General features: G+C 41.1%; 1 protein-coding gene across 2 annotated transcripts in view; it reads left to right on the forward strand.

Moving 5' to 3' along the window:
- Window positions 1-25,208, forward strand: part of POU6F2 (POU class 6 homeobox 2) — a 1,096,545-nt gene that overhangs the window by 534,856 nt on the left and 536,481 nt on the right. For both annotated transcript variants that reach the window (XM_029589525.1, XM_029589526.1), the window contains exons 3-4: window positions 16,061-16,152; window positions 17,879-18,109. In XM_029589525.1, the coding sequence (XP_029445385.1) occupies window positions 17,977-18,109 (133 nt within the window). In that variant the 5' untranslated portion in view covers window positions 16,061-16,152; window positions 17,879-17,976. The remainder of the gene's footprint in view (window positions 1-16,060; window positions 16,153-17,878; window positions 18,110-25,208) is intronic.

Below are 25,208 nucleotides of genomic sequence, written 5' to 3' on the forward strand. Positions count from 1 at the left end.
AGATTACCATATCCTGGGTGAGGGAAAGTCAGTATCTTCTCTTCCCCTGGATAATGCTTCATGAAGGGTCTGTTCATATAAACCACAACTCCCCCCCCCCCCCCCCCCTCCATGAAGTCAGCCATCATATCATGAGATCTCAATGGGGTTTTGGCTCAATTTAGGCAACCACCTTTCAAGTACCAATACATTTTTGAAAAATGTCCTGCAGTGTGTAAGTTACCAAGACCTGGAGCTTACTTACAAAGACGACTACCACCAGGAATTCTACAGAATGCCAACCTGTTCATGTCATTACTACTAGTACTACTACTACCACCACTACTGCTACTACTTATCACTTCCAAAGTGCAGTTAGACATACACAGCACTGTACAGCTACACAGCAGAGACAGTCCCTATTTCATGGACCATACAGTTTAGTCAAGCCTTGGCATTACAAACATTGATGACATTTAAATGTTGATGACTTTTGTATAATTTGACTGAAGGAGAAGAGACTCTCAAACAATTTCACAACTCCTTTAGTGCACTCCATACCTCAATCAGATTTAAAATGAATCCAAAAAGTTAAAGTTTTGGATACCACAGTATTTATCAACAATGGTTACCTACAAATATCCTTATAAAGGAAACCGACTGACAGATACAGCTACTTTCACAGCTTTAGTTTCCACCCTTCACATACAAAAAAGTCCATTATATACCAATATACAACCGAGCCACATGGTATCACAGTATATGCTCTGACCCAAGAGACAGGAATGAACAATCTCCTGACTGAATCCTTCAAACAAAAAGACTTCAACCCCAAATTGTCTCTAGGAAGATGGCTTATTCACATAAAACACCCAGGACAAACCTACATCAGTACAAAGAAATGAAAACCACAGAGTAAGTAGTTATGTACAACCCAAAGTTGAAGAAACAGAAAAAAATTATAAAAGACTTACAGTCAATACTGGAGGATGGATCACTGAAAGAAATATCACCTGCTTTGCTGATACTAGCCTTTTGGGAACTACCTAATCTGAAGCAAATATTAATAAAAAGCAAGCTACTAACAGAAACTCAGAGAAAATAGCACAAATCCCTGAAATGTACTATCCTGCAAGCTATTCCAGCAAATACCATATGACTCCACGATCATCCACATTGGAAAGAAATTCAGTATAAGAGGATGCTACTCATGTTTCTCCTCTAATATAGAATATGTTATTTGGTGCAGAAACTGTGAATAACCATTCTACATTGGTGAGACAGGCCAGATCTTAAAGGCAAAAATAAATTCACACAGACACAAGATCAAACACCACATGGAAGTTCAAGGTAAAACCTACATGGGGGAACCAGACCATTATATCAGTGATCTTATTATCAGGATAATTGTTAAACAATCCAGGAATGTAATACTTTTGAAGATAAAAAATGATAAGCCACTTTGCTGCTGACAAGAAAGGACAAAACAAAGAGCTAATTTCTTAACTCATTAGGAGTCATAAAATGATACTGCTTGTCACCTTTGGATCACCTCGCAAACACACCTCCCCCAAATTTTCTTTCCCTTAAGACTCTCAATAGAATGCCTTTTAATGATTTGCTTATATTTTCAGGTAATGTCATAATATCTTTTGCTTATTTTATTCTAAAACATAGAAACATGATTGCAAAAAAAGAACGTATGGCCCATCCAGTCTGCCCATCCATCCAATTAATGTAGCATTATAATTCTAATCACTTTCTTAGAGATCCCCTATATTTATGCCGTGTGCTCTTGAATTCAGATACTGCTTTTGTCTCCACCTCTTCCACTGGGAGACTGTTCCACACATACACCATCCTCTCTGTAAAGAAATAATTCCTAAGATTACTACTGAATGTACTCCCTTTCAACTCATCTCATGACCCCTCTTTCTAGAAGCTCCTTTCTAGGGATGTGAATCATTTTAGGACGATTAAAATTATCGTCCGATAATTTTAATATCGTCTTAAAACCGTTATGGAACACAATACAATAGAGATTCTAACGATTTATCGTTATAAATCGTTAGAATCGTGAGCCGGCACACTAAAACCCCCTAAAACCCACCCCCGACCCTTTAAATTAAATCCCCCACCCTCCGGAACCCCCCCCCAATGACTTAAATAACCTGCGGGTCCAGCGGCGGTCCGGAACGGCAGCGGTCCGGAACGGGCTCCTGCTCCTGAATCTTGTTGTCTTCAGCCGGCGCCATTTTCCAAAATGGCGCCGAAAAATGGCGGTGGCCATAGACGAACACGATTGGACGGCAGGAGGTCCTTCCGGACCCCCGCTGGACTTTTGGCAAGTCTCGTGGGGGTCAGGAGGCCCCCCACAAGCTGGCCAAAAGTTCCTGGAGGTCCAGCGGGGGTCAGGGAGCGATTTCCCGCCGCGAATCGTTTTCGTACGGAAAATGGCGCCGGCAGGAGATCGACTGCAGGAGGTTGTTCAGCGAGGCGCCGGAACCCTCGCTGAACGACCTCCTGCAGTCGATCTCCTGCCGGCGCCATTTTCCGTACGAAAACGATTCGCGGCGGGAAATCGCTCCCTGACCCCCGCTGGACCTCCAGGAACTTTTGGCCAGCTTGTGGGGGGCCTCCTGACCCCCACGAGACTTGCCAAAAGTCCAGCGGGGGTCCGGAAGGACCTCCTGCCGTCCAATCGTGTTCGTCTATGGCCGCCGCCATTTTTCGGCGCCATTTTGGAAAATGGCGCCGGCTGAAGACAACAAGATTCAGGAGCAGGAGCCCGTTCCGGACCGCTGCCGTTCCGGACCGCCGCTGGACCCGCAGGTTATTTAAGTCATTTGGGGGGGGTTCGGGAGGGTGGGGGATTTAATTTAAAGGGTCGGGGGTGGGTTTTAGGGGGTTTTAATGTGCCGGTTTTGCGATTTTTAGATTTTTAGATTTTTCACGATTTTTCACGATTTTTCACGATATTTTACCCCCCCAAACGGCAACAATACGATTCCCTCCCCCTCCCAGCCGAAATCGATCGTTAAGACGATCGAGGACACGATTCACATCCCTACTCCTTTCCATTGAAAAAGGCTCACCTCCTGTGCATGGAAACTTTGAATTATTTGAATGTCTCTATCATATCTCCCCTATCTCGCCTTTCTCTAGGGTATACATGATTAGATCTTTAAGTCTATCCCTATATGCTTTAGAATGAAGACCACTGACCATTTTAGTAGCCGCCCTCTGGACCGACTCCATCCTGTTTATATCCTTTTGAAGACGCAGTCTCCTGAATTGTACACAGTATTCCAAGAGAGGTCTCACCAGGGACTTACACAGGGGCAATATCACCTCCCTTTTTCTGCTCCCTCTTCCTGTGTAGCCAAGCATCTTTCTGCCTTTTGCCATCACTTTATCAACCTGTTTGACCACCTTAAGTTCATCAGTTACAATTACTCCCAGATCCAACTCTTCCTTTGTGCTTAGAAGAATTTCACCTCTAATACTGTACCTTCTCTTTGGTTTTTTGCATTCTAAATGCATTAGTCTAAATTTTTTAGCATTAAATCTTAGCTTCCGGACCTTAGACCGTTCCTCAAGCTTCGCTAGATCCCTCCTTTTGTTTTGCACATCTTTCTGGCTGTCCACCCTGTTACAGATTTTGGTATCATTGGCAAAAGACAAACCTTTCCCGATAATCCTTCAGTTATGTCGTTCACAAAAATGTTGAAAAGAACCGGTCCAAGGAACGATCTCTGAGGCATACTGCTAATAACACCTCCCCTCCTCAGAGAAAACTCCATTTATTACTACCCTTTGTTGCCTCACACTCAGCCAGTTTCTAGCCCAGTCAGTCACTCTAGGATCCATACCAAAGGCACACAATTTATTTATAAGTCTTCTGTGTAGAAATGTGTCAAAGGCTTTGCTGAAATCCAAGTACAATATGTCTAGCGCTCTCCCTTGATCTAACTCTCTGGTCACCCAATCAAAGAAATTGATCAGACTCATCTGACAAGATGGATCTCTGGTAAAACCATGCTGTCTCACATCTTGCAATCCATTGGTTTCCAAAAATTGCACGGTCCTCTGTTTTTGCAGCAGCTCCATCAGTTTGCTCATCACAGAGGTCAGACTAACTGGACTGTAGCTCCCAGCCTCCTCCTTGCTTCCATGTTTATGAATAAGAACCACATCCACCATTTTCCAGTCCTCCAGAATTACTCCACACTCTAAAGAAGCATTGAAAAATTCAGCCAGCGAAGCTGCCATGACATCTCTTAGTATCCTCGGATGTATCTCATCTGGCCCCTTCGCCTTATCTACTTTAAGTTTAGTTAGCTCCTCATGAACACACTGTTCTGAAAATCATTTGAGATTTACCTTACTTCCATTCTTATTTGTGTTTGTTTTATGTGGTCCTGCTCAGGCCCTTCCACAATAAACACCGAACAGAAATATTTATTAATCAATTTTGCTTTTTCCTCGTCAGCCTCTACATATTCCTCCCCTTCACCTTTGAGTCTCACAATGCCACTTTTGCACTTCCTTCTATCACTAAAGAAAAGTCCCCCCTCCCCATTTTACCATATTTGCTATTTTTTCTTCTATTTGAATTTTTGCATTCCTGACTACTTTCCCAGATTCTGTTAATTTTTCCAGCCATTATTATTGTCCACCTTCCTCTTCTACTTCCTCTTCTTTCTTGATTCTGGTGTTTATGGTTTCCAAACCATTTCCTTCATCTGATCTCTTTTCAGTTGAAATTTCTCTTTGTTTTTTTACATCTGCACTCACAAGAAATAAATCAGATTACAGTATGAGAACACATAGACACAGGTTTGTTCACTCAACTGTTGTAATAAACAGAAATGATGGCAGAAAACAACCAAATGATCCATCCAGTCTACCCAGCAAGCTTATGGTAATATCTGCTGCACTGTGTAGGTTACCCCCATGCTTATCAGTTTCCCAGACCTTAAAAGTAAGGGCCCTTGTTGGTTGCTGTTTGAATCCAATTCCCTGTTAGGCCTTGCCATTGAAACAGAGAGTAATGTTGCAGTTGCATCAAAGTTTCAGGCTTATTTGTTAAGGGTAGTAAGCGCTGCATCAGCAACTTACCCCCATACTTATTTGTTTTTCCAAATCTTAAAAGTCAGAGCCCTCATTGGTTGCTGTTCGAATCCAATTCCCCTTTTCCCCCTGCCGTTGAAGCAGAGAGCCATAATGGAGTTGCTTCAAGAGTATGAAGGCTTAGTGGTTAAGAGTAATAACTGCCACACCAGCAAGTTACCCCCATGCATTCTTTTCTTTATTTCCATCTCTAGCCTTTAGGGATCCACAGTGTTTATCCCATGACCCTTTGAATTCTTTCACAGTTTTCATCTTCACCACCTCCCCTGGAAGGGTATTCCAGGCATCCACCACTCTCTCCATGAAGAAATATTTCCTGATGTTGGTTCTGAGCCGGCCTCCCTGGGGTTTCATTTTGTGACATCATTTTTACTAATTTCTTTCCAATGGAAAAGGTTTGTTGAATGTACATCATTAAATCCTTTCAGGTATCTGAAGGTCTGTATCATATCTTCCCTGCACATCCTCTCTTCCAGGGTGTACATATTCAGATCCTTCAGCTTCTCCTCATAGGTCTTCTCATACAGACCCCACATCATTTTGGTTTCTCTTCTCTGGACCGCCTCCATCCTGACTTTGTCCCTTTTGAGATATGAACTCCAGTGAGGCCTCACCAAGGATCTGTACAAGTGCATTATCACCTCCTTTTTCTTATTGGTTATTTCTCTCTCTATGCAGCCCAGCATTCTTCTGGCTTTACCTATCGGCTTGTTACATTGCTTTGCCATCTTCAGATCTCCAGATACTATTACCCCAAGATCCCTCTCTTGGTCCATGCATATTGATTTTTCACCCCCATCATATACAGCTCTTTTGGATTACCACATCCCAGATGCATGACTCTGCACTTGATGGCATTGAATCCCAGCTGCCAAATCTTTGACCAGTCTTCCAACTTTTTTAAATCCCTTTCATTCTTGATCTAACCCCTTACTTGTGAATCAGCAATTACTACCTGGAATGAGATGCTACAGAATGTGCTTGACTATCTTGCCCCTTTTAAGTAGATAAAATTTAAACCAAAGTCCTAAATTAAGATCTATGAGAAAAACACTGAGGAGAGTTAAATGAAAATGGCGCAAGTATCAATTTGCTGAAAATTTAATTAAATACAAATAACTATTATCTGATTACCAGCTTCATTGCCTGAATGTCAGGAAACAGTATCATTCTATCATGATTCAAGCAGCAGTGTTAGGATTTGTAGGTATTTGGGCTCTGGGCCGAGGTGAAAGATGGTACCGCCCACAGGCAGGAGCCCTGTGAGCCTTACCATCAGGAAGCAAGGTCTCAGTGGATGTCAGACACAGCTGTAGAATAGAGTCTTTATTAGAGAAATAGAAAGGCACTGCCCATGAAGTGGGGAGTGCAGGAGAAAGTCACAAAGTCTGTGCGGTGGGGTATACCCAAGGGGAATACCTCTGTAGTGAAGATACGGCAATGGTCCGCAGAGCAGGGTACACCGATAAGGCTCCTCAGTAGAGATGACACTGTGGTAATCCGTGGAGCAAGGCACACCAGTGAGGTGTTCTCAGAAGAGATGATACGGTAATGGTCTGCAGCACGGGGTACACCGATGAGGGTTCCTCACTAGAGATGGTACGATAGTGGTCCGCAGCGCAGGGTACACCGATGAGGGTTCCTCACTAGAGATGGTACGATAGTGGTCCGCAGCGCAGGGTACACCGATGAGGGTTCCTCACTAGAGATGGTACGGTAGTGGTCTGCAGCGCGGGGTTACACTGATGAGGGTTCTACACTAGAGGTGGTACGGTATTGGTCCACAGTGCGGGGTACACCAAGGAGGGTTCCTCAGAGATGACATGGTAGTTGTCCGCAGCGCAGGGTACACCGATGAGGGTTCCACACTGGAGATGGTATGGTAGTGGTCCGTAGAGCAGAGGTACTCACAGTAGCGAAGGTTCCAGGAGAAGCCCAGGGAAATGGGGCAAGCAGCAGGCCAAGGCAAAAAGGAGGAGATAGTCAGAGACGAGGAAGGGCCCCCGAGGAGTGGGTACCCAGAGCGTCTCACTCCAAAGGAGCAGGAACTGGAATGGGAAATCCGTAGTGAGCGAAGCGGATTCAGCAATGAGGGAACTCGTTGCTAAGTCATAGGTAGGCAGGGCCAGTCGGCTTAAATGTCTTGGAAGGATGACGTCATCCGGAGGAGACGCCCCCGTGGTTCTCGCCATGATGTGCTTAAGACTGACCCATGCATGCGCACCTAGAGGATTCCGAGGACAAGATGGCGGTCAGCAGCATCTGCGGCGTCCAGGGAGGCCCGGGAACGGTAGGCAGGCCGGCGATAGCTGGTGGAGGCCACAAGTCTTCCCAACAGTGTCAAAGCTGCAAAGAAGGAGGTGAGCAACAATGGTTGCAGCTGTCTGCAACAGATGGGTGTAACAAGCAGGGAATAATCTAAAAATTCTATTCAACACTGTAAATCAATTAACATCAGTATCTTTTGATAGCTATTCTAAATACTCCTGTAATGTTCATGGGGATGCATTTATGCAATCTTTAAGAAAGATTTTAGAAGCAGTAGTTTTAAATCAATTAGAGACCTTTGTCAATAATAATGATGTTCTTAACCATTTTCAATTTGGTTTTAGAAAGATTTTTAATAGTGAGATGCTTCTGGTCTTTCTTACGGATACTTCCAGGTACAATTTTAATAAAGGCCATAGTTATCTTTTGGTAATGCTGGATATTACAGCAGCATTTGATACTGTTGACCATTTGTATCTACTACTTCGATTGAGAGACCTTGGAATTTCAGGCCCAGTTCTTAGATGGTTTCAAATTTATATTCAAAATGTAAAGTAACAGGTCTGGAGTAACAGGAAAAAATCAAGGTGGTATCCTATGACTTCAGGTGTTCCACAGGGGTCTGTCCTGTCTGTCTTGCCTTTTAATATCTATTTAGTTCCCATTTGTGATCTCTTGGCAGGCCTTTGTGAGAACTTCCGAATTTATGCAGACAACATACAATTCCTGCTACCAATTGAAGATTCATGGTCTGAGACGTCAAAAAATGTTTCCTCATGCATGACATTCATCAAATCTTGGCTTAGTGAAAATAGGTTATCGTTTATTCTATCCAAAACTGAATTAGTATTTTTACATCTCCATAATAATATCCCAAGACCTACTTCTATTATGATTCATGGGATGACAATGAAATTAAGTTCTCAAACATGAAATCTTGGTGTTGTTAACGATTCAACACTGTCCTTTGTTCCGCAAATCAAGGCTGTAGTAAAATTGGGTTTTTTATAAATGTTGCATTCGGCGGGCCATGGGCTACCTCTGTGAACTGCTGCACTCGCTGTCCGCCAGCTGGGCTGGCTTTGCTTCTCCTAAATGCAGTGAATGCCGCCGATCAGCTACACGGCAGGATGCCGCTCTTCATCACGGCAGGACACCGCCGATAGTGCATGCTACACCTCTTCTTGATATTTAAAGGTTCCGCAGCCAGAAAGTCCCCACGGCCCCTAAAGATGACATCATTGGCACAGCCCTATATACTGACAGCTCCCTGGAAACAACTTGCCTCAGCAACAGGTCCAGCTACTTCCTAATAGTGCATGTTGCTTCCCTGTATGCCAGTCTTCAGTCTTCATCCAGCTTGTCTTCAATCTTTGTCCAGCTTATCTTCAGTTGTTGTTCCACGCACATTACTTGCTTATTCTTGTCCTTGCCTGCCTTCCCATCCCTCTTCTCTCCTTTCAGACAGATACCTGGTTTTGGCCTCGGCCTGGATCCAAGACATGACTGACTGCTGCCTGCCTTTGACCATTGCCTGGATCACAGATATGCCAGACAGCTGCCTGCCCATAATCCTAGCTACTATGGACCTTCTCTTCTGCCATCAGTGGAGGCCCCAACTAAGTCCTGCTGGCCCCATCACCCAATGGCTCAATCTGAGAAGAACATGGACTGGTATAGGTCAAGATTTTGACTGGTTTCTGTTTCACCTGAGTCCACCTTCCAATGGTGGGAAACTGCAGGGATCATCTCTGCAGGTAGAGTCAATCCTGCCTAGGTCTAAAGGTCCAGCGATACAGCAATAAACTTTGGTTATTATGCCCATTTAAACCTTTGCTATACTCATGTGACTTTCATATTTTATTCAACTGATGATTTTGCCCATTCTGGATTACTGTAAGAGGTATCTGTCATCACATCACTCCAACTTTTCCAGAATGCAGCAGCTCGACTGGATTCTGGTCTTGCCATGTGTGATCATATATCTCCAGTTCTAGTAGATCTTCACTGGCTGCCTATTGAGTCAAGGATCAATTATAAAATTGCTAACCTAGTTCAATACTTTTGCACTTGCTTTAATATTCCCTGGATTTTTGCTATGCTGACGCCTTATTGCCCTGTAAAAGCTTTAAGATCTTTGTTAAATCCATGTTGGCTTATCCCCATTAAGCCATATCTATCCATATGAGAATGAGGCAGGGGGGTGGATGTTGGAAACAGAGGAGAAGGATGCTGGAGACCTGGGGGAAGAGGTTGGAGGGGCAGGTGCTGGAGATGGGAAATGGAGGGTTGTTTGTGGCAATGGGTAACAATTGAAATGGAGGTATTATATAGGTAAGGGATGATGTGGTGATGGAGGAATGAGGAAAGGGGTGGAAGGGATCTGAGACAATGAAAAGGAATGTAAGGCTAGGAGAAAGGAAAATGGAGTGGAAGAGTAGGTAAGATTTGAAAGGTCTGAGAAAATCTTGGGAGGAGTGAGACGAGATGGCAATGAAAAGAACAGAGATGGTTGGGAAGAGATAGATGGAGAAAAAGAAGGAGAAATAATTTGAGTGGTGGGCTAGGAAAAGCAGTAAGTGGTGTCAACAACCTTCCCTCTTCTCTTTGCCGCTCACCTGCAAAAATTATGTGGCCAATGAACACATCCATCCACACTTTGGAAAACGTTAGTGGGAGCATTGTTGCCCATGTAGGTTCAGGGCTGTAGTAGCTCTCCATGCAGTTTACTCCCCCAATGCCTTCTTGGAAGCACAGTGCAGTTGTGGGTTGTACTTACATTCTGTGTAGGTTACCCAGAGCTTCATTCCCATCATTTTGTTACCTGGGACCCCTGTGTATATCCCATGCTTTGATAGTTTTTCCACCTTGGAGTTTGACAGACAATTTAATTCACTTCTCCTTTGTATTAACTCCTTTTGTAAGAAATTGGTGCTGGATCTCCTTTGTTCTATTTATGATCCAAAACTTGTATCCCTGGATCACTAATCAGGCCTTCCAGAACTCTTATATGCCAAGATGTGATCAGAGGGAGAAAGTTTCACACGTCACAAACTGTTCTGAGTTCTATAGCTTCCATCAAATTCTCAGATAAAAATAAGGCCCATTTATCCTCCTGTAAAACATAGGGATGTGAATCGTTTTAGGACGATTAAAATTATCGTCCGATAATTTTAATATCGTCTTAAAACCGTTATGGAACACAATACAATAGAGATTCTAACGATTTATCGTTATAAATCGTTAGAATCGTGAGCCGGCACACTAAAACCCCCTAAAACCCACCCCCGACCCTTTAAATTAAATCCCCCACCCTCCCGAACCCCCCCCAAATGAGTTAAATAACCTGCGGGTCCAGCGGCGGTCCGGAACGGCAGCGGTCCAGAACGGGCTCCTGCTCCTGAATCTTGTTGTCTTCAGCCGGCGCCATTTTCCAAATGGCGCCGAAAAATGGCGGCGGCCATAGACGAACACGATTGGACGGCAGGAGGTCCTTCCAGACCCCCGCTGGACTTTTGGCAAGTCTCGTGGGGGTCAGGAGGCCCCCCACAAGCTGGCCAAAAGTTCCTGGAGGTCCAGCGGGGGTCAGGGAGCGATTTCCCGCCGCAAATCATTTTCGTACGGAAAATGGCGCCGGCAGGAGATCGACTGCAGGAGGTTGTTCAGCGAGGCGCCGGAACCCTCGCTGAACGACCTCCTGCAGTCGATCTCCTGCCGGCGCCATTTTCCGTACGGAAACGATTCGCGGCGGGAAATCACTCCCTGACCCCCGCTGGACCTCCAGGAACTTTTGGCCAGCTTGTGTGGGGCCTCCTGACCCCCACGAGACTTGCCAAAAGTCCAGCGGGGGTCCGGAAGGACCTCCTGCCGTCCAATCGTGTTCATCTATGGCCGCCGCCATTTTTCGGCGCCTTTTTGGAAAATGGCGCCGGCTGAAGACAACAAGATTCAGGAGCAGGAGCCCGTTCCGGACCGCTGCCGTTCCGGACCGCCGCTGCACCCGCAGGTTATTTAACTCATTTGGGGGGGGGTTCGGGAGGGTGGGGGATTTAATTTAAAGGGTCGGGGGTGGGTTTTAGGGGGTTTTAATGTGCCGGTTTTGCGATTTTTAGATTTTTAGATTTTTCACGATTTTTCACGATATTTTACCCCCCCAAACGGCAACAATATGATTCCCTCCCCCTCCCAGCCGAAATCGATCGTTAAGACGATCGAGGACACGATTCACATCCCTAGTAAAACATGGTTATATATAATTAGGAGATTTAACTTACATAGTAGGGGCTGATCCATAACATTTTCAATCTTTATAACCAAAGACACAAGAAGATAGTCAAAGATCTCAGTTATACCAGTTTCTCACTTACTTATACAATATAAATCAATCTTCTAGGCAGTTAGAGCGAGGGAAAGAGAAAAAAATGTAATCCTGTTCTGTTTTGTGTAAATCTAAGAAGGTAAGACATTTAAAATTTTTAAAAATCACTTTGAAACAAGCACACAGGGACTTAATAGAGACATTTGTTTTCTCAGCCATTACCAGGCATAATTCTCTTGTAGCAGCAAATTCCTCTGTTTGTTTCCCTCAGTTTCATTACCCATCTCCAAACATATTATCTCTTAACCCTTTCCTTTTACCTTACAATTCTCTACTGGCTGCTCTATGATGGATCTCATTTCTCCAGTACTCAAAGACCTTCATTGGCTTCCAGTTCAGTCAAGAGTTATGTTTAAGGTAGTGATGCTTGTCCACAAATTGCTTTCATTGAGCTCTCTTCCTTGAGCAATGCGCTATTGTGCATCAATAAAATCCATTTCAAGCATTACAGTCCTTTCAGAGGAAGATGTTAGATATACTGACAGGACATCAGGCTCGACTCACAGAAACAAGAGAATGGGCCTTTCCTGTGGCGACTCCAGATCTTTGGAATTTCCTTCCTCAAGAGTTATGTCTAATGGACTGTATTAAAACTTTTAAAGTGACATTAAAGACTGATCTTTTCAGGCTGGGATTTGAAAGCAGACCATGCATGCCTGGGAGACACCTTCACTCTGCTTCAGAGATCTTATTTAGAGTACCAACAGTGAAGGAGTTTCGTAGAAGGGCTGCTAGGAAGTGACTTCTCTCTGTTTTTAGAGTTGCAGTTGGAGCTAAATTATTTGCTGTTCCGGAAAGAATTGAAGTCATGGATTTTTTCATTGTAGGTCAGAACGCTATAGGCTTTTTATTTTTTACAATCTTATTGATGGTTTTTTAGTATGTGAAAATTATGTAATGTGTTTTATGTAAGATTATGTTATTGTTAGTTTTTGATATGTTGTACACCGCACCGATCAGGGTTTCTCTGCATGAGCAGTCTATAAGAATGAATGAAAAAATAAAATAAAATAAATGTGTAGTTTCTGATTGTAATTATTGTTTGCTAATAATTATTGTTTCATTTTGTTCTTATTATTCCTATTTATGTTGATGATTATGTAGGTTTCATTGTACACTGCCTCAGGCTTCAGTATTGGCGGTATTTACATTTTAAATAAATAAATGAATAAATGTCCCCCATTGTAATGCAACCTTGTATATTTGGGCAATATAACTGTACCTCATTGACCCGATGAAGGAAGAATAACTTTCAAAATTTAGTAACAATGTATTAACTTAGTCCAATAAAAAGGTATCACCTACAATTTCTTTTGTTTACCTTCATTGCTACTTTCCTCTGAGAGAATCAAATTACATCAACACGCATAAGGAGAGGGGCAATCTCCCCCTCTTCTTCTCCTTCCTCCCCCTCCCCTCCAAAGAAAGCATTTTAAGATAGCATGCACATGAACTGAAACAAAACAGTACTTCATGTCCTAGAATTCAGTCCTTTTACATATAAGAAACCAGCAAACCACTTGCATTCTGTTCATTACCATGGAGTCATATAGATTTCAATGCCACTCTACTCAGGCTCAGGTGTACAGTCAGTCACAGTTTTTCAAACAGAAATCAATATTACTGTCGGTCCCAACAGGCAGCAATTAGATAAAAGTCCAGTGAGAGAGAGGAAATCATAAGTGCGTGACAGCTTGTTCTTCTTCCGGAGCCATAATTACCACCACCAGCATCCTCTAACAAGAATACTTCCCAAAACCAGTTCTAGCGGACTCCAAGCTATTTAGGGAAAAAAAAGTTGTGAAAGTGTTTAAACATAAAGTCTTGAAAGAATTAAGTTGGCTTTTTCTTCCTTTGAGAGAGAGTGGGAAAGTTGGCATTTTTTTTTAGCACTAGCATATTTTGAATTTCATCCAAATGAGAATTTTCCAAATTGTGCTAGCTCCAGAGATTAGCCGCTGTAAACTAGCCTATCACTTTCTGCTCTTTCAATGGCGATGCACACGTTGCTTCTGAAATGAAATTCACTCCTCTGCCCTGTTCCAAATGTTTGAAAAAGGAATCAACATCTTTGAGGTTTGCAAAAATATGGGAGGATTCTGCTGTGTACACCTTATGTTTTGCCATATATAATAACTGGAATTTAAGTCCCAGAACAATTCATTTTCCTTGGGCCTGTAGGCAATCTGCACGTGTCCTCTGGTTGTCTGCACTAAAAATGGGGAAGATCAAAATTTGCTGACCTTGAAAGGATAAGCTCTTCACTTCCCAAGATCTTCTCAGGCCCATTCCGAAAATCTGCAAATTTATACATTCTAAACAGGGTCTCTTTTATCTTGGCTTCAGGTAAGAGGGGGCTGAGCTCTATCTGGCTGTAATAATGGAGCCTCTGCCAATCCCAGATAGTAGATTCTTCAAGAGAGATTGCATAAAGGAGTTAGGAGCATAAAGTAGCAATTTTCAAAAGTCCATTTACAGGCATAAAGCCCAGTTTTGCAAACGTAAATCCTTTTGAAAGTTACCTCCAATATGATTATACTAGTACATTTTTGACTATTCTTATTCCATTAGTGCACCCAGGAATTGGAGATTGTTTCGGTTTGCCCAGCTGAAATTGGGTGATAACAATAATACCCTTTTTTCTTCCCCTTCTGGCGACTTTCATGTAGTTTAGTGCCAGAAATGCACTTCCCTGTCATCTCCCCTATGACTGACAGAATGAATGTTTCTAAAGTATTACTCTGTAAAGTGAGTGTTAGGCTCCTTCTTGGACAAAAGGTGCTACCTAAACTCAAATTATTGTTACTAAGGGTCTGAGGAGGCGTCTTGTGCTTTTGATAATAAGTGTCTTGTACATTTCGATGTGCCAGAATAATTCAGCTTTCTGGAACTCATACTAAGATACTTAAGGAGATGTCACCATAAGATGTCTTCTCGCCTTTCTAAAAATATATTGTAGCGTTCTTTTTATTTCAAAATATTTTGCTGGGAAATCAGCTCCACATTGAATTATGTATGACAGTGAATGAAATTGCACGTCAGACCTGTGATGACAGCCTGCCTGTTCGCATTCTATTTGTCACAACATCTAAGGCGTGCAGTGGAAATCTGCATTGAGTGTTGCAAAACGAGCTCTTAAACTCAAAAATAGACCCTCCCTCCTCGAGCCTCCTCTCCCCTCCCCAGTCTTTCCTATTTTATCTACCTACTCATGATGCTTCTCATGCGCTGAATCCTCTCTGTTGCCACAGCCCGCATTAAGCGTCTTCATACCTCACTTGTCATTGTCTATGCCCCGAACCCCAGATGGTTTTAACTCTGTTCTACTGCCTGAGCTAAATTTTTAAGACTTTTTTGATGTTCAAAGAAAAGTAAGCACATTTAAAAAAAATGTGTCCCACACCTTATGAAATGGCTGCTTTCTATATAAATTCCTTATAGGATGCATTGTGCAGTTTAGACCTAATTCAAATGCATAATCCATGTTTTCTGAAATTGTGGACTGCAAAAGACCTAATTGTTGACCTAAGTGTATTAAAAAAAAAAAAGATGTAATCCTCTGCTTATCCTTAATACTAATAATACATGTTTATGTAATGGTAACAGTAAGAAGAGCATTTCTGTAGTTCTGTGTTACCATAAAGAAAACCCAGTGAAACTAACTTTGCAGTAATAACTACAGGATTGACAATTAAATTGTGTGGTATACAGCGTGGGAGAGAAGTAATCGTATGCAGTATTCTGCATTCAGCCAATGGGAAAACTGAGACCCGCAACCCTTTGGAGACGGATTGCTTCTAAAACGCATAGGTTGTCTTTTATTGTAGGTTAGTTGAGAATAATAAAATTATAGATAAGTCAATTAGTAAAATGGGTTTGCTTTGGTATCATGGTGTAGAAGAAGGTTTACACATTTATATTTTTACACAGTTTCAGCTTTGAGAACTTGGCTGTTGCTTGATAAGCATTAAAATGTTTTACAGCGTACACATACACACAGAAAAACCTGCACAACACACTCATGTGTGTTAAGTGATGTCCAATGCAAGCCACATTAGCTCTGCTGATGATAGCTTCAGCTCCACTGCTGTCAGGCAGCTTTGTCTCCATGAATGAGCTGGCTGGTCTGAATGAGCGTTAGCATAATTTATGCAGCTGATAAGTGATTTGAGCGCTTGACTTATTGATAAACCACTTAAGCATATCATTTTCAGCCTGATGTTATGTGACATCACAAGAGGATGTAATGTGCTTGATCTCCCAGCCTAGATATTAAGGTAAAGCCTCTCTTTTGCATTCCAGGGGCCAGAGGCAACGCAGCACATTCTGATACAGGAGCAACTGACAAGCACCAGCTCAGCCAGTCACACCAAGGATTCCCTGTTGGGCCCCAGGTAGGTGCATTTTTAACTCTTACACTGAAAAACTAAAATGTTTAGTTGCATTATAAATATATTGAATGTCACCACTATGAGAGGTAATAAAATAGGCAATAGGTAAATCATTTGATTTTTTTAGCATTATTGCACATGGAAATAAAATGTGTGCAATTTTTAAAAATGAAGTTGCTATTGTTTTATTGTTTAAGGAAACAACATGAAAGGTAAATAAACTATATTTCTCTTGAAAACAGAGTTTAATGATCACTGTTTATAAGATTGCATTAAGGGATTTTTTTTTCAACCTCACTATAGTTGTTTTTGAAATGCAGGGCATGGTTTAAAAGATAATTGCAATGCAAGTTTATCTAACTTGAGTTTGGCATCAGTGAGTGTCACATATAATCATGGTATGAATTAAAAAAAATAAAGTGAATTCCTTGTATCTGTTAAGCCTAAAATCCTTACAGAGCAAAACTGGTGCTCTGTGTGAGCCTATGTAAAGTGAAACCAGGGGCTATGGAATAGGAAGCAAATGTTTGATGTTCTAACCAGGGGAGGGAGTTTTCAAAGGAGTTACATGGGTAAATGTAACATACTATTATAGCAATTTTCAAAAGTCCATTTACATGCTTAAAGTGCCCTTATGTGTGTAAAACTTATTGACAATTTAATGGCATATAATGTAACAATTTTCAAAAGTCTACTTGCATGCATAAAGTGCATTTGCACATGTAAACTTTTTTTTTTATATTCCACTTTTCAGCCCTTCAAAGTGGATTACATTCAGGTACTGTAGGTATTTCCCTATCCCCAAAGAGCTTATAATCTAAGTTTGTACCTGAGGCAATGGAGGTTAAAGTGACTTGCCCAAGGAGCAACAGTAGGACTCAAACCCTGGTCTCCTGGTTCATAGCCCATTGCTCTAATCACTAAGCTACTCCTCCACTTCACACTGTTTGAAAATTAGCCCCTAAGTGTACTAGTGAGCCCTCAATGAGACCTGGAATCAGACTGCTCTTAGCAATTGTTCATTTTGTGTTTTTACCAGTTGATAAGCCTGTGAAAATGAAGAAGCATTGGGGTTAGATGTAGCACCCCTAAATTCATGAATGCAAATTATCATTTCTGGCAAGCAAAATCATATTGGAGGTAACTTTCAAATGGATTTATGCATACAAAACTGGGCTTTATGCCTGTAAATGGACTTTTTAAAATTGCTATTTTACACACCCAATTCCTTTGAATATTCACTCCAACAGGCTGAATTTTCAAAAGGTTTTACACCCATAAATAGACTTTACATGCATAAATGGGCTTTTGAAAATTGCTGTGATATATGCCACTTTTACATGTTTAAGTCCTTTGAAAGTTCACTCCAATGTGAGATGAGGTCTATATGTGCAATCAGAACCCATTCCATGGCATGCAAGTGTTGCTAATTAGTATTTTTAACCTATGTGGCTTGGATTTTCAAAGGCTCAAGACCTTTGGATTTGATCTCCTAAATAAAAGGTCATGCTGCGAGCTTTAAAACTCTTTGGATGGCTCGTAATGAAAAAAATGCCTATTTTGGGATACGATTTACTAAATTAAAATTAAAGTTGTAGATTTTTTTCATATATAGCTGCCTTGACATGATTGGAATAGCTATAATGATAACTGTAAACACTAATTGCTGTATGTTAATTGTGACGGTCTTTCAGTAATGCAGTGAGCAACTCTTCTGCATTTCTTACAGTCATTGCTGACAGCTCAACAGATAGCCTCCACAGTAAGCAGGGGTAATGCCAGGGGGGCACTCCAGGCCTCAACCAACCTATCCTTATCCCTTTCAATATGGCCGGACAACTGGGTGGCCAACAAGGACTGGTTCTGACTCTGCCTACAGCAAATCTGACCAACATCCAGGGGTTGGTAGCAGCAGCTGCAGCAGGAGGCATTATGACTTTGCCATTGCAAAATCTACAAGGTGAGATTAAAATAAAGGTTTTTGCAGGGAGGTCCTGTTTTGCTCATGACAGTCCTGTCCTGGTCTGTCCTTAATAACAATATAGTTATTGCTTCTAAGAAGAATATCTATACAAAGAGTTTTTAAGCTATGTCGTCTTCTCATGCTATTCCTTGCTGATGTCCTAGTTATTTTCCATATTAATTGAAAAAGAGAGCATCATAATAACTGAGTTGCTGGTTTTTAGGCAACCTTCCCAATTTCTTTTGACATATCTACTTCAGTAACTGAAGTGTAGAACTTAACATTTGGAACATTTAAAATACACTTTCAATGCATCTGAAAACCTGAAAAGTACCCTAAGCTAAAGTTTTGTATTGTCTATTCATGTGCCTAATAAAGCATTAGCCAAAAGGCTAATAAACATATATTATGCATTCCTAATGTTGTTAATGGCTCTCATGGCTTTCCTGGACCAGGTTGAACTTTATACTGTAGATAAGAAAAGACTGCTAGCAGAATAACAGTTTTAATGGTTATCCTCCCCCCACCCAGTACATCATTTAGTGCAATACAGAGAGTTGAAAATGGGGAGCTGATGTGTCTTTAGACCTTAGGAAACTTTGTATTGCAGATAACAGTTTCCAAAATTAAAGGGCCAAATGTTTGCCCACAGGCAAAAAAAAAATAAAAAATAGGAGAAACACTTCTCGTCCAAAGTTTCATTTTCTACAGAGAAAATGGCAGCTTTCCTAGTGAAAGCACTGCAGAGCACACTAAGCAGTTTCTAAGTGATTAAATTTCAGTTGCCGCCGATAATTTGACGGATGGCTTGGAGCACCGGAGCTTACAGGTTGTGAAGCACAAAGAAGGAAAGACAGCTAATGTACTGAACATGTAACAAACTTAGAAGCTGTGCATGCACGATATTCTCACTTGTTGGCACCTCGGCTTTAGCTCCTGTATGTTTTAAAGTTTAATGCGAACAGACTTCTCTTGTCAATGTTGTAAATGGGTTTCACTTTAATCTTTAAAATAATGTCGTTCCCCCCCCCATCCCATTAAGTTGCATGGAGGAATCTGTCATCCATAAATCATAGATTAAAAAAAAAAAAAAAAGCAGCACACTAATGCAAAAATGCTGCTTGTTTAAAATTTGAGCGAGTATGTAAATAAGGAAATGGAGATTAAAATAATGCAGAAACAGCACAAGGTAACAGCAAATATTTAAAAAAAACAAAAACCTGAAGGAAGAGGGTTTTTAATGCAGCAGGATAATGAAATCTTAATGAAGAAGCCAGCATTATAAAACTTAAAGTGTTCCAGTTTAAGTGTGTGCATGCAGAAAGTATTGTAAATAAACGAGCTCAAAGAACTGATTGCAGCACACATTCATTCTGCTTTTATGATGTTTGTGTTTTAGTTTAGTCATGTGTATACTTTTGGGCTGAAGATCTTAATATTTTGGGGTGTTGTTTTTTGGGGGTTTTTTATAAATTCTGAAAATATTTCCATTCAGGATTAGGAAAGGATGAACTGACTGTGATCCAAATTTGAAGCCACTTCAGATTAAGCTGTTCCAGCTCAAGTTCTAGGCCAGTTTTCTGAGTCAGCTGTAACCCAAGTTGCATTTAAATTCAAATTATCTGGGCTGTTTTATATTTGTCTGACTCAACCTTGCTTAGCATTATCGATTAAGGTATCTTGGGTTTTGCAATGTGATCTGGGTCAGATTTGTGCACCTCATCAGGTCAAAATGAGCAGGAAGATTTTTTTCTGTGACTGAAGTAGACTTCCCACCTAATCTGCAACCTTTGGCAGCAGTCCAGCAGCTCTTAATTATTAACTGGCATTCCAGCTCACGAATCATACTTGCCCATATTAGCATTCTTTTTTTTTCCATTTTAGAGCTTATTTTACTTAATTATTATTATTATTATTATTATTATTATTATTAAAATTTTATATACCACCTGTAAATCGTGTTAACCAAGTTGGGATGTAAAAAAAAACCACACAGTAGAAATAAAATCAAAATAAATCACATATACCAGGGAATACAATAAAACAAACTCAAAATTAGAATAAATAAAATGTAAAATTAAACAAAAAATGTAATCTAATAATACAGTTACAGATAAAATAAAACTAAAATTCAATCAATACTAAAAATAACCATAATAAAAAGACAATAAAGGCAGATTCAATTGTTATATAGTGGAGTTAAATGCAATTAGTTTTGTTTTAATGTTTTACTATATTTCTGTACCTTTTGCCTGTATATTGCTAATTTTTAGCTATGTTTTCCTGCACTTCTGCAGGAGCATCTATTGTCCACATTCTGTCCATTAGCTGTCCATCCATCCATCTCTACACAAGTTTGGTTGGCAAAACTACTGAATGGAATTTGCTTGTATTGGACATAGTACATCTACAGTAAAAGTTGTTAGAGGGAATTATGATCAAGATGTGCTGGAATGGTATGCAATGAATACATTTTTCAACTTGTTTCACTTTTTCTTACATTTAAAAAAATACCAGAGGTTTTAGGTTACTTTGGTCTTAGATAATCTATCTCAGTTTGCACAGAAATACCCTTCTCTGCCATGCCCTGCCATAGGCTTGCAACTGTATGAGCAATGTTGTTTTATATTTCCAGTCTGTGCATGGCAGATTTCTTGAAGATTTTTCTGCAACACAATATTGAACCCTTGACTGTTTCAAAGGAAAACTATCAAAGATATTCCTGAAATTAATATACATTGTACAAAACTTTAATGAAATCTGTATTTTGTGCAAAATATTTTATTGGGAGTGGTGGACTATCCAGGGTTTTGTGCTTGTAAAATGCTTATTCCATCTCAGTATGCAACAACAAACTAATATTTATTACAACTATTGCTGGACTCCATTAGAACATTATATAATGTAGGGGTTGCATGTTTAAAGACTGAGATAATATGCAATTTTGTGACTTTTAATTCAGAGTTTTAATGATATTGCAATGCGCTTATTTATTTGTAATACTGATTTTTACCATTGAATAAGGAATATCATTAGTAATGCAGTAAATTTATATTGTTGAATAAGGAATATCATCAGAAATGCAGTAAATTTAAGAACAGTTTCGAACTCTAGCAGCCAGCACTAGTTTTGTTGAAAATGTGGACACAGTTATGGCTGCTAACAATTTCCAGCAAAACACAGTGTACCATAAATTTATGCATGACATGACTTATGTATGTTTGACTGTAAACCGCTGTGGGCAATTCTGGAATCGGGTAGGAAATCTAGAAGTATTTTATAAATAAATAAATAAATAAATACATTTGTTGCTATGGCAACTTGGGATCTGATCCATTGAGGTCAGTGGAGTAACTGCAGGTGGCGGTGACAAACCCTTGCATATCTAATTGACTGCATGCAGTTGGCCCTACATAGTACTAAAGATGTATTTATGTATTTATTAATATTTATATTACACAAATACAGTAAGGATATTGTTTGATGCAGCTCACAATTTATACATGAAATATATTCAGACAAACAAACATCAGAACAATACATAAATTAAACCTGTCTAATTAAAACATTCAGAGCTGTTCAAAGAATATCAAGCTCCTGAAATGAAAGCAGTAAAAAGAAAGGTCTTTAATTTCTTCTGGAATTGCAAAATATTTGATTCCTCACTTAGAGTAAAGGTGACATTTTCCAGCTTCGTGGGCCAGCAATAGAAAATGTATGCACATGTACCATCTGCATTCAGTTGTCCATAAAAGAAGAGATTACTAGAGCACAAAGCATGTGCCGGGACATAAGGTGAAAGTAATGATTTCAAATAGAAAAGTACCTTTTCTTGTAGAGTTTTAATAATTATCATTCAACATTATTAATTTCAATTGCACTCGCAAAACAATGAGCAGTCAATGAAGCTTAATCAACTTTGGAGTGATATGTTCATGGTCCTCGCAGCTTGAAATTAGGTGTGCAGTTGAGTTTTGCAGTTCTTGAAAAGTACACAAGTGTGTTTTTGCTTAAACATTACAGCTATCTCTTTTCAGATGCAAATAAATGTATTATACTACAATAGCATCTTGCTGCAACCTACTGAATTGTTAAGTTACTGAATGTTGCAGTTCCTTAACCCTGTTTCAGAGTTTCTTTCTTTCAACCTATTTTAGCGGGACATTAAAAAGCTGCTCTTTTTTTTTTTTTTTTCTCTTCCAAATCAATCTCTTAAGAGTTTTCAAATGCTCTATTACAGCACTTGTGAATTTAACAATAATAGTTCTTAGGCTTCCTCCACTCTAACCAAAGATATTAAATAACTAGCAACTGTTGAAAGCAGGAGAATGGCCTCCCATTATTCCCTTAAGCAAAAAAATTATTGTTTGGAGTTTAACAGTCGAGCAGTTCAGTGATAGGTGTTAGCAGAGCATACAAATGTTAAAAAAAAATGCAGTTTAACAGAACTTCAACTACCTCCAGGGCCCAATGGTGCAGGAAGAACGGTAGCAGCTCTGGGAGCTGAAGGCCTCCAGGTATTCTCTTGCATCAATCAGCAGGTTCACCTAGACACATAAACTAAATGATGCGTCCTGACAATGGGTAGAAAATATGAATGCTTTTTACCTATGAGCTTTAAATATGGGAAGTAGCTTGATGATCCAGTTAAATCATTTTTAAGTAAAATATGATTGTAAAAAATGTCACCCTCTAGATTAGGGGGCCCCCAAACCTTTCAAGAGAAGTGCCACATAGGGCATTGCAAATTACCGTGAGGTCCTCCTCAGATTTTACTGAGCTGGCTGGGGCGGATGGAGGAGGTTTGGGGGGGGGGGGAGGAGACCACGTCTGATCCTTTCGGTGATGTGGCAGATAGAGTGTCAATAATAATATTTATTATTACTGCCTGCCTAGGGAACTAGGGGACAGAGAGGGTAAATGGATGGTGGGTTGAGATGTTTGCATGTGTGTTTGATGCACTCTCTTTCACGCACACCTTCCCTTGCATTCTTGCTCCCTCTCTACTTCCCCTTTCTCATCTCTTGCCCCCCCCCCACCGCTTCTTTCTTTGCCCTCTTCGCGCTCCCTTCTCTTGCAACACGTCAAATTCATGGTATGAGCAAAGAATCCCCTCTAGAGACCCCCCAACCCAGCGAGAGACACTCAGACTTGGTGTCTGGGTTATGGTAATGAGGATTTCTGCATTCTGTACCTCCAAAGCCTGCGTCCGTAGGGGGTGATGTCCAAGCTCCCTCCTCCACAGCTCTGAAGAGATGGCCCTGCAGTTGGGAGCTCCAGGAACCCCCATTCCTTCCTTGCGTTTCCTGGCAGCCCCGCAGAACCAACCCCTCAGTACTGCTAGTGCTACCGGTAGGTGGGGTTGCAGCAGAGAGAGGATTTTTAATTTTCCAAAATAGGCACAGAAATCTACAGTACATACACAAAGTACTACTGAATTGTTCTTGTGAGATGCAATATGCCCTCTATCTGTAATAATTTTCCAAGTGGAATAATGTGCTTAAATCTTTAGAGGGATAGCAACGTTAGTATGGTGTAGCAAAAATGACAGGAGTTGGTGTTTTAAAGATTTTGTAAAGAATCAGTCCTGTGGGGCTCTATGGGTGTGTGCGGGTGGTATGAATGTGAGGGTGAGATCTGTCTGGGGGTGGGATTATGTAGAAACCACCCTGCGAGGAGGTAAGCAAATTTAGAACCTCAGGGGTACATTTTAAAAAAGAGCGCGAGCGTGTACTTTTGTTCGCGCACCAGGCGCGAACAAAAGGATGCCGGATTTTATAAGATACGCACGTAGCCGCACGTATCTTATAAAATCCGGGGTTGGCGCGCGCAAGGGGGTGCACATTTGTGCAACTTGCGCGTGCTGAGCCCTGCGCGCGCTGCCCGTTCCGCCTCCCCCCACCTTCCCCTCCCTTGCCCTCCCTTCCCCTACCTAACCCACCCCCCCAGCCCTATCTAAACCCCCCTACCTTTGTTGCAGAAGTTATGCCTGCTCGAAGCAGGCGTAACTTTGCGTGCGCCTGGCTGGCTGCCGCGCACCATGTTCCAGTCCTGGGGCTAGTCCGGAGGCCGCAGCCATGTCCCCGGAACGCTCCAGGCCGAAACCACGCCTGCGGCACTGCCCCCGTATGACGCGCCGACCGCATCACACCCCCGACACGCCCCGATGACGTGCCGACCACGTCACACCCCTCAACACGCCCACCCCAAGAAATCCCCGGGACTTACGCGTGTCCCGGGGCTTTATGCGCACCGGACGCCTATGCAATATAGGCTCGACGCACGCAGGGCCATTTTAGAAGGGTTATGCACGTACCTTATGCTCATAACCCTTTTAAAATCTGGCCCAGAGAGAGTAATTTAATTTTTTTTGTTTACATACAGTCATGTAGTTTGAGTGTTTGATGTGTTATTCTCAACTGATATTGTTGTGTTGGATAAGGTTAGATTGTACCACTGCTTCTCTGTGATTTGAATAAAATAGATTTATATATATAAAACAATGACTGGTATTGAGTGGCACCTTATAGTCTAACCAATTTATTGAAGTGTGAGCTTTCGAGGACAGAATCCACTTCCTTAGTTGCATGAAGTGATGTACAGGAGATAGATAAAATATATACAGAAAAGAGGGAAGGCATTGGATTAGGCAGGACATGGTATGAAGAGAATGTCAATAGCATTATAGTATAGCCTACTAACAACTGAGGTAAGTGTGAAAAGACAGAATGATCTGATAACAGCTAAGTTCATAGATAGTTGTAGTGAGTCATGAAGTTCAGACCTAGTGTGATAGTGTTGAGTTTTTTGATGAGTTCCAATTCAGTAGTTTCACACTGGAGTGTTCCTTTAAAGTTCTTTTGTAGGAGTATGTCCCACGAGTTCAGATAGAGGATGTCCTGGAAGGCTGAAGTGTTCTCCTATTGATGTGCATTAGTCTGCTTTGAAAATTTGGGAAAAGCGTGTTCATAAAAAGTACCCGCAGACTTTAGTGCTTTGCAGGTAGTTACCTGCACAACTTATACATTTCAAAACATGATTAAGTATGCTGATTTTCAAAGTCAACTTATGCACATAGGGGTAGATTTTTTAACAT

Source organism: Rhinatrema bivittatum, chromosome 2, assembly GCF_901001135.1.
Source record: "Rhinatrema bivittatum chromosome 2, aRhiBiv1.1, whole genome shotgun sequence".
NCBI lineage: Eukaryota > Metazoa > Chordata > Amphibia > Gymnophiona > Rhinatrematidae > Rhinatrema > Rhinatrema bivittatum.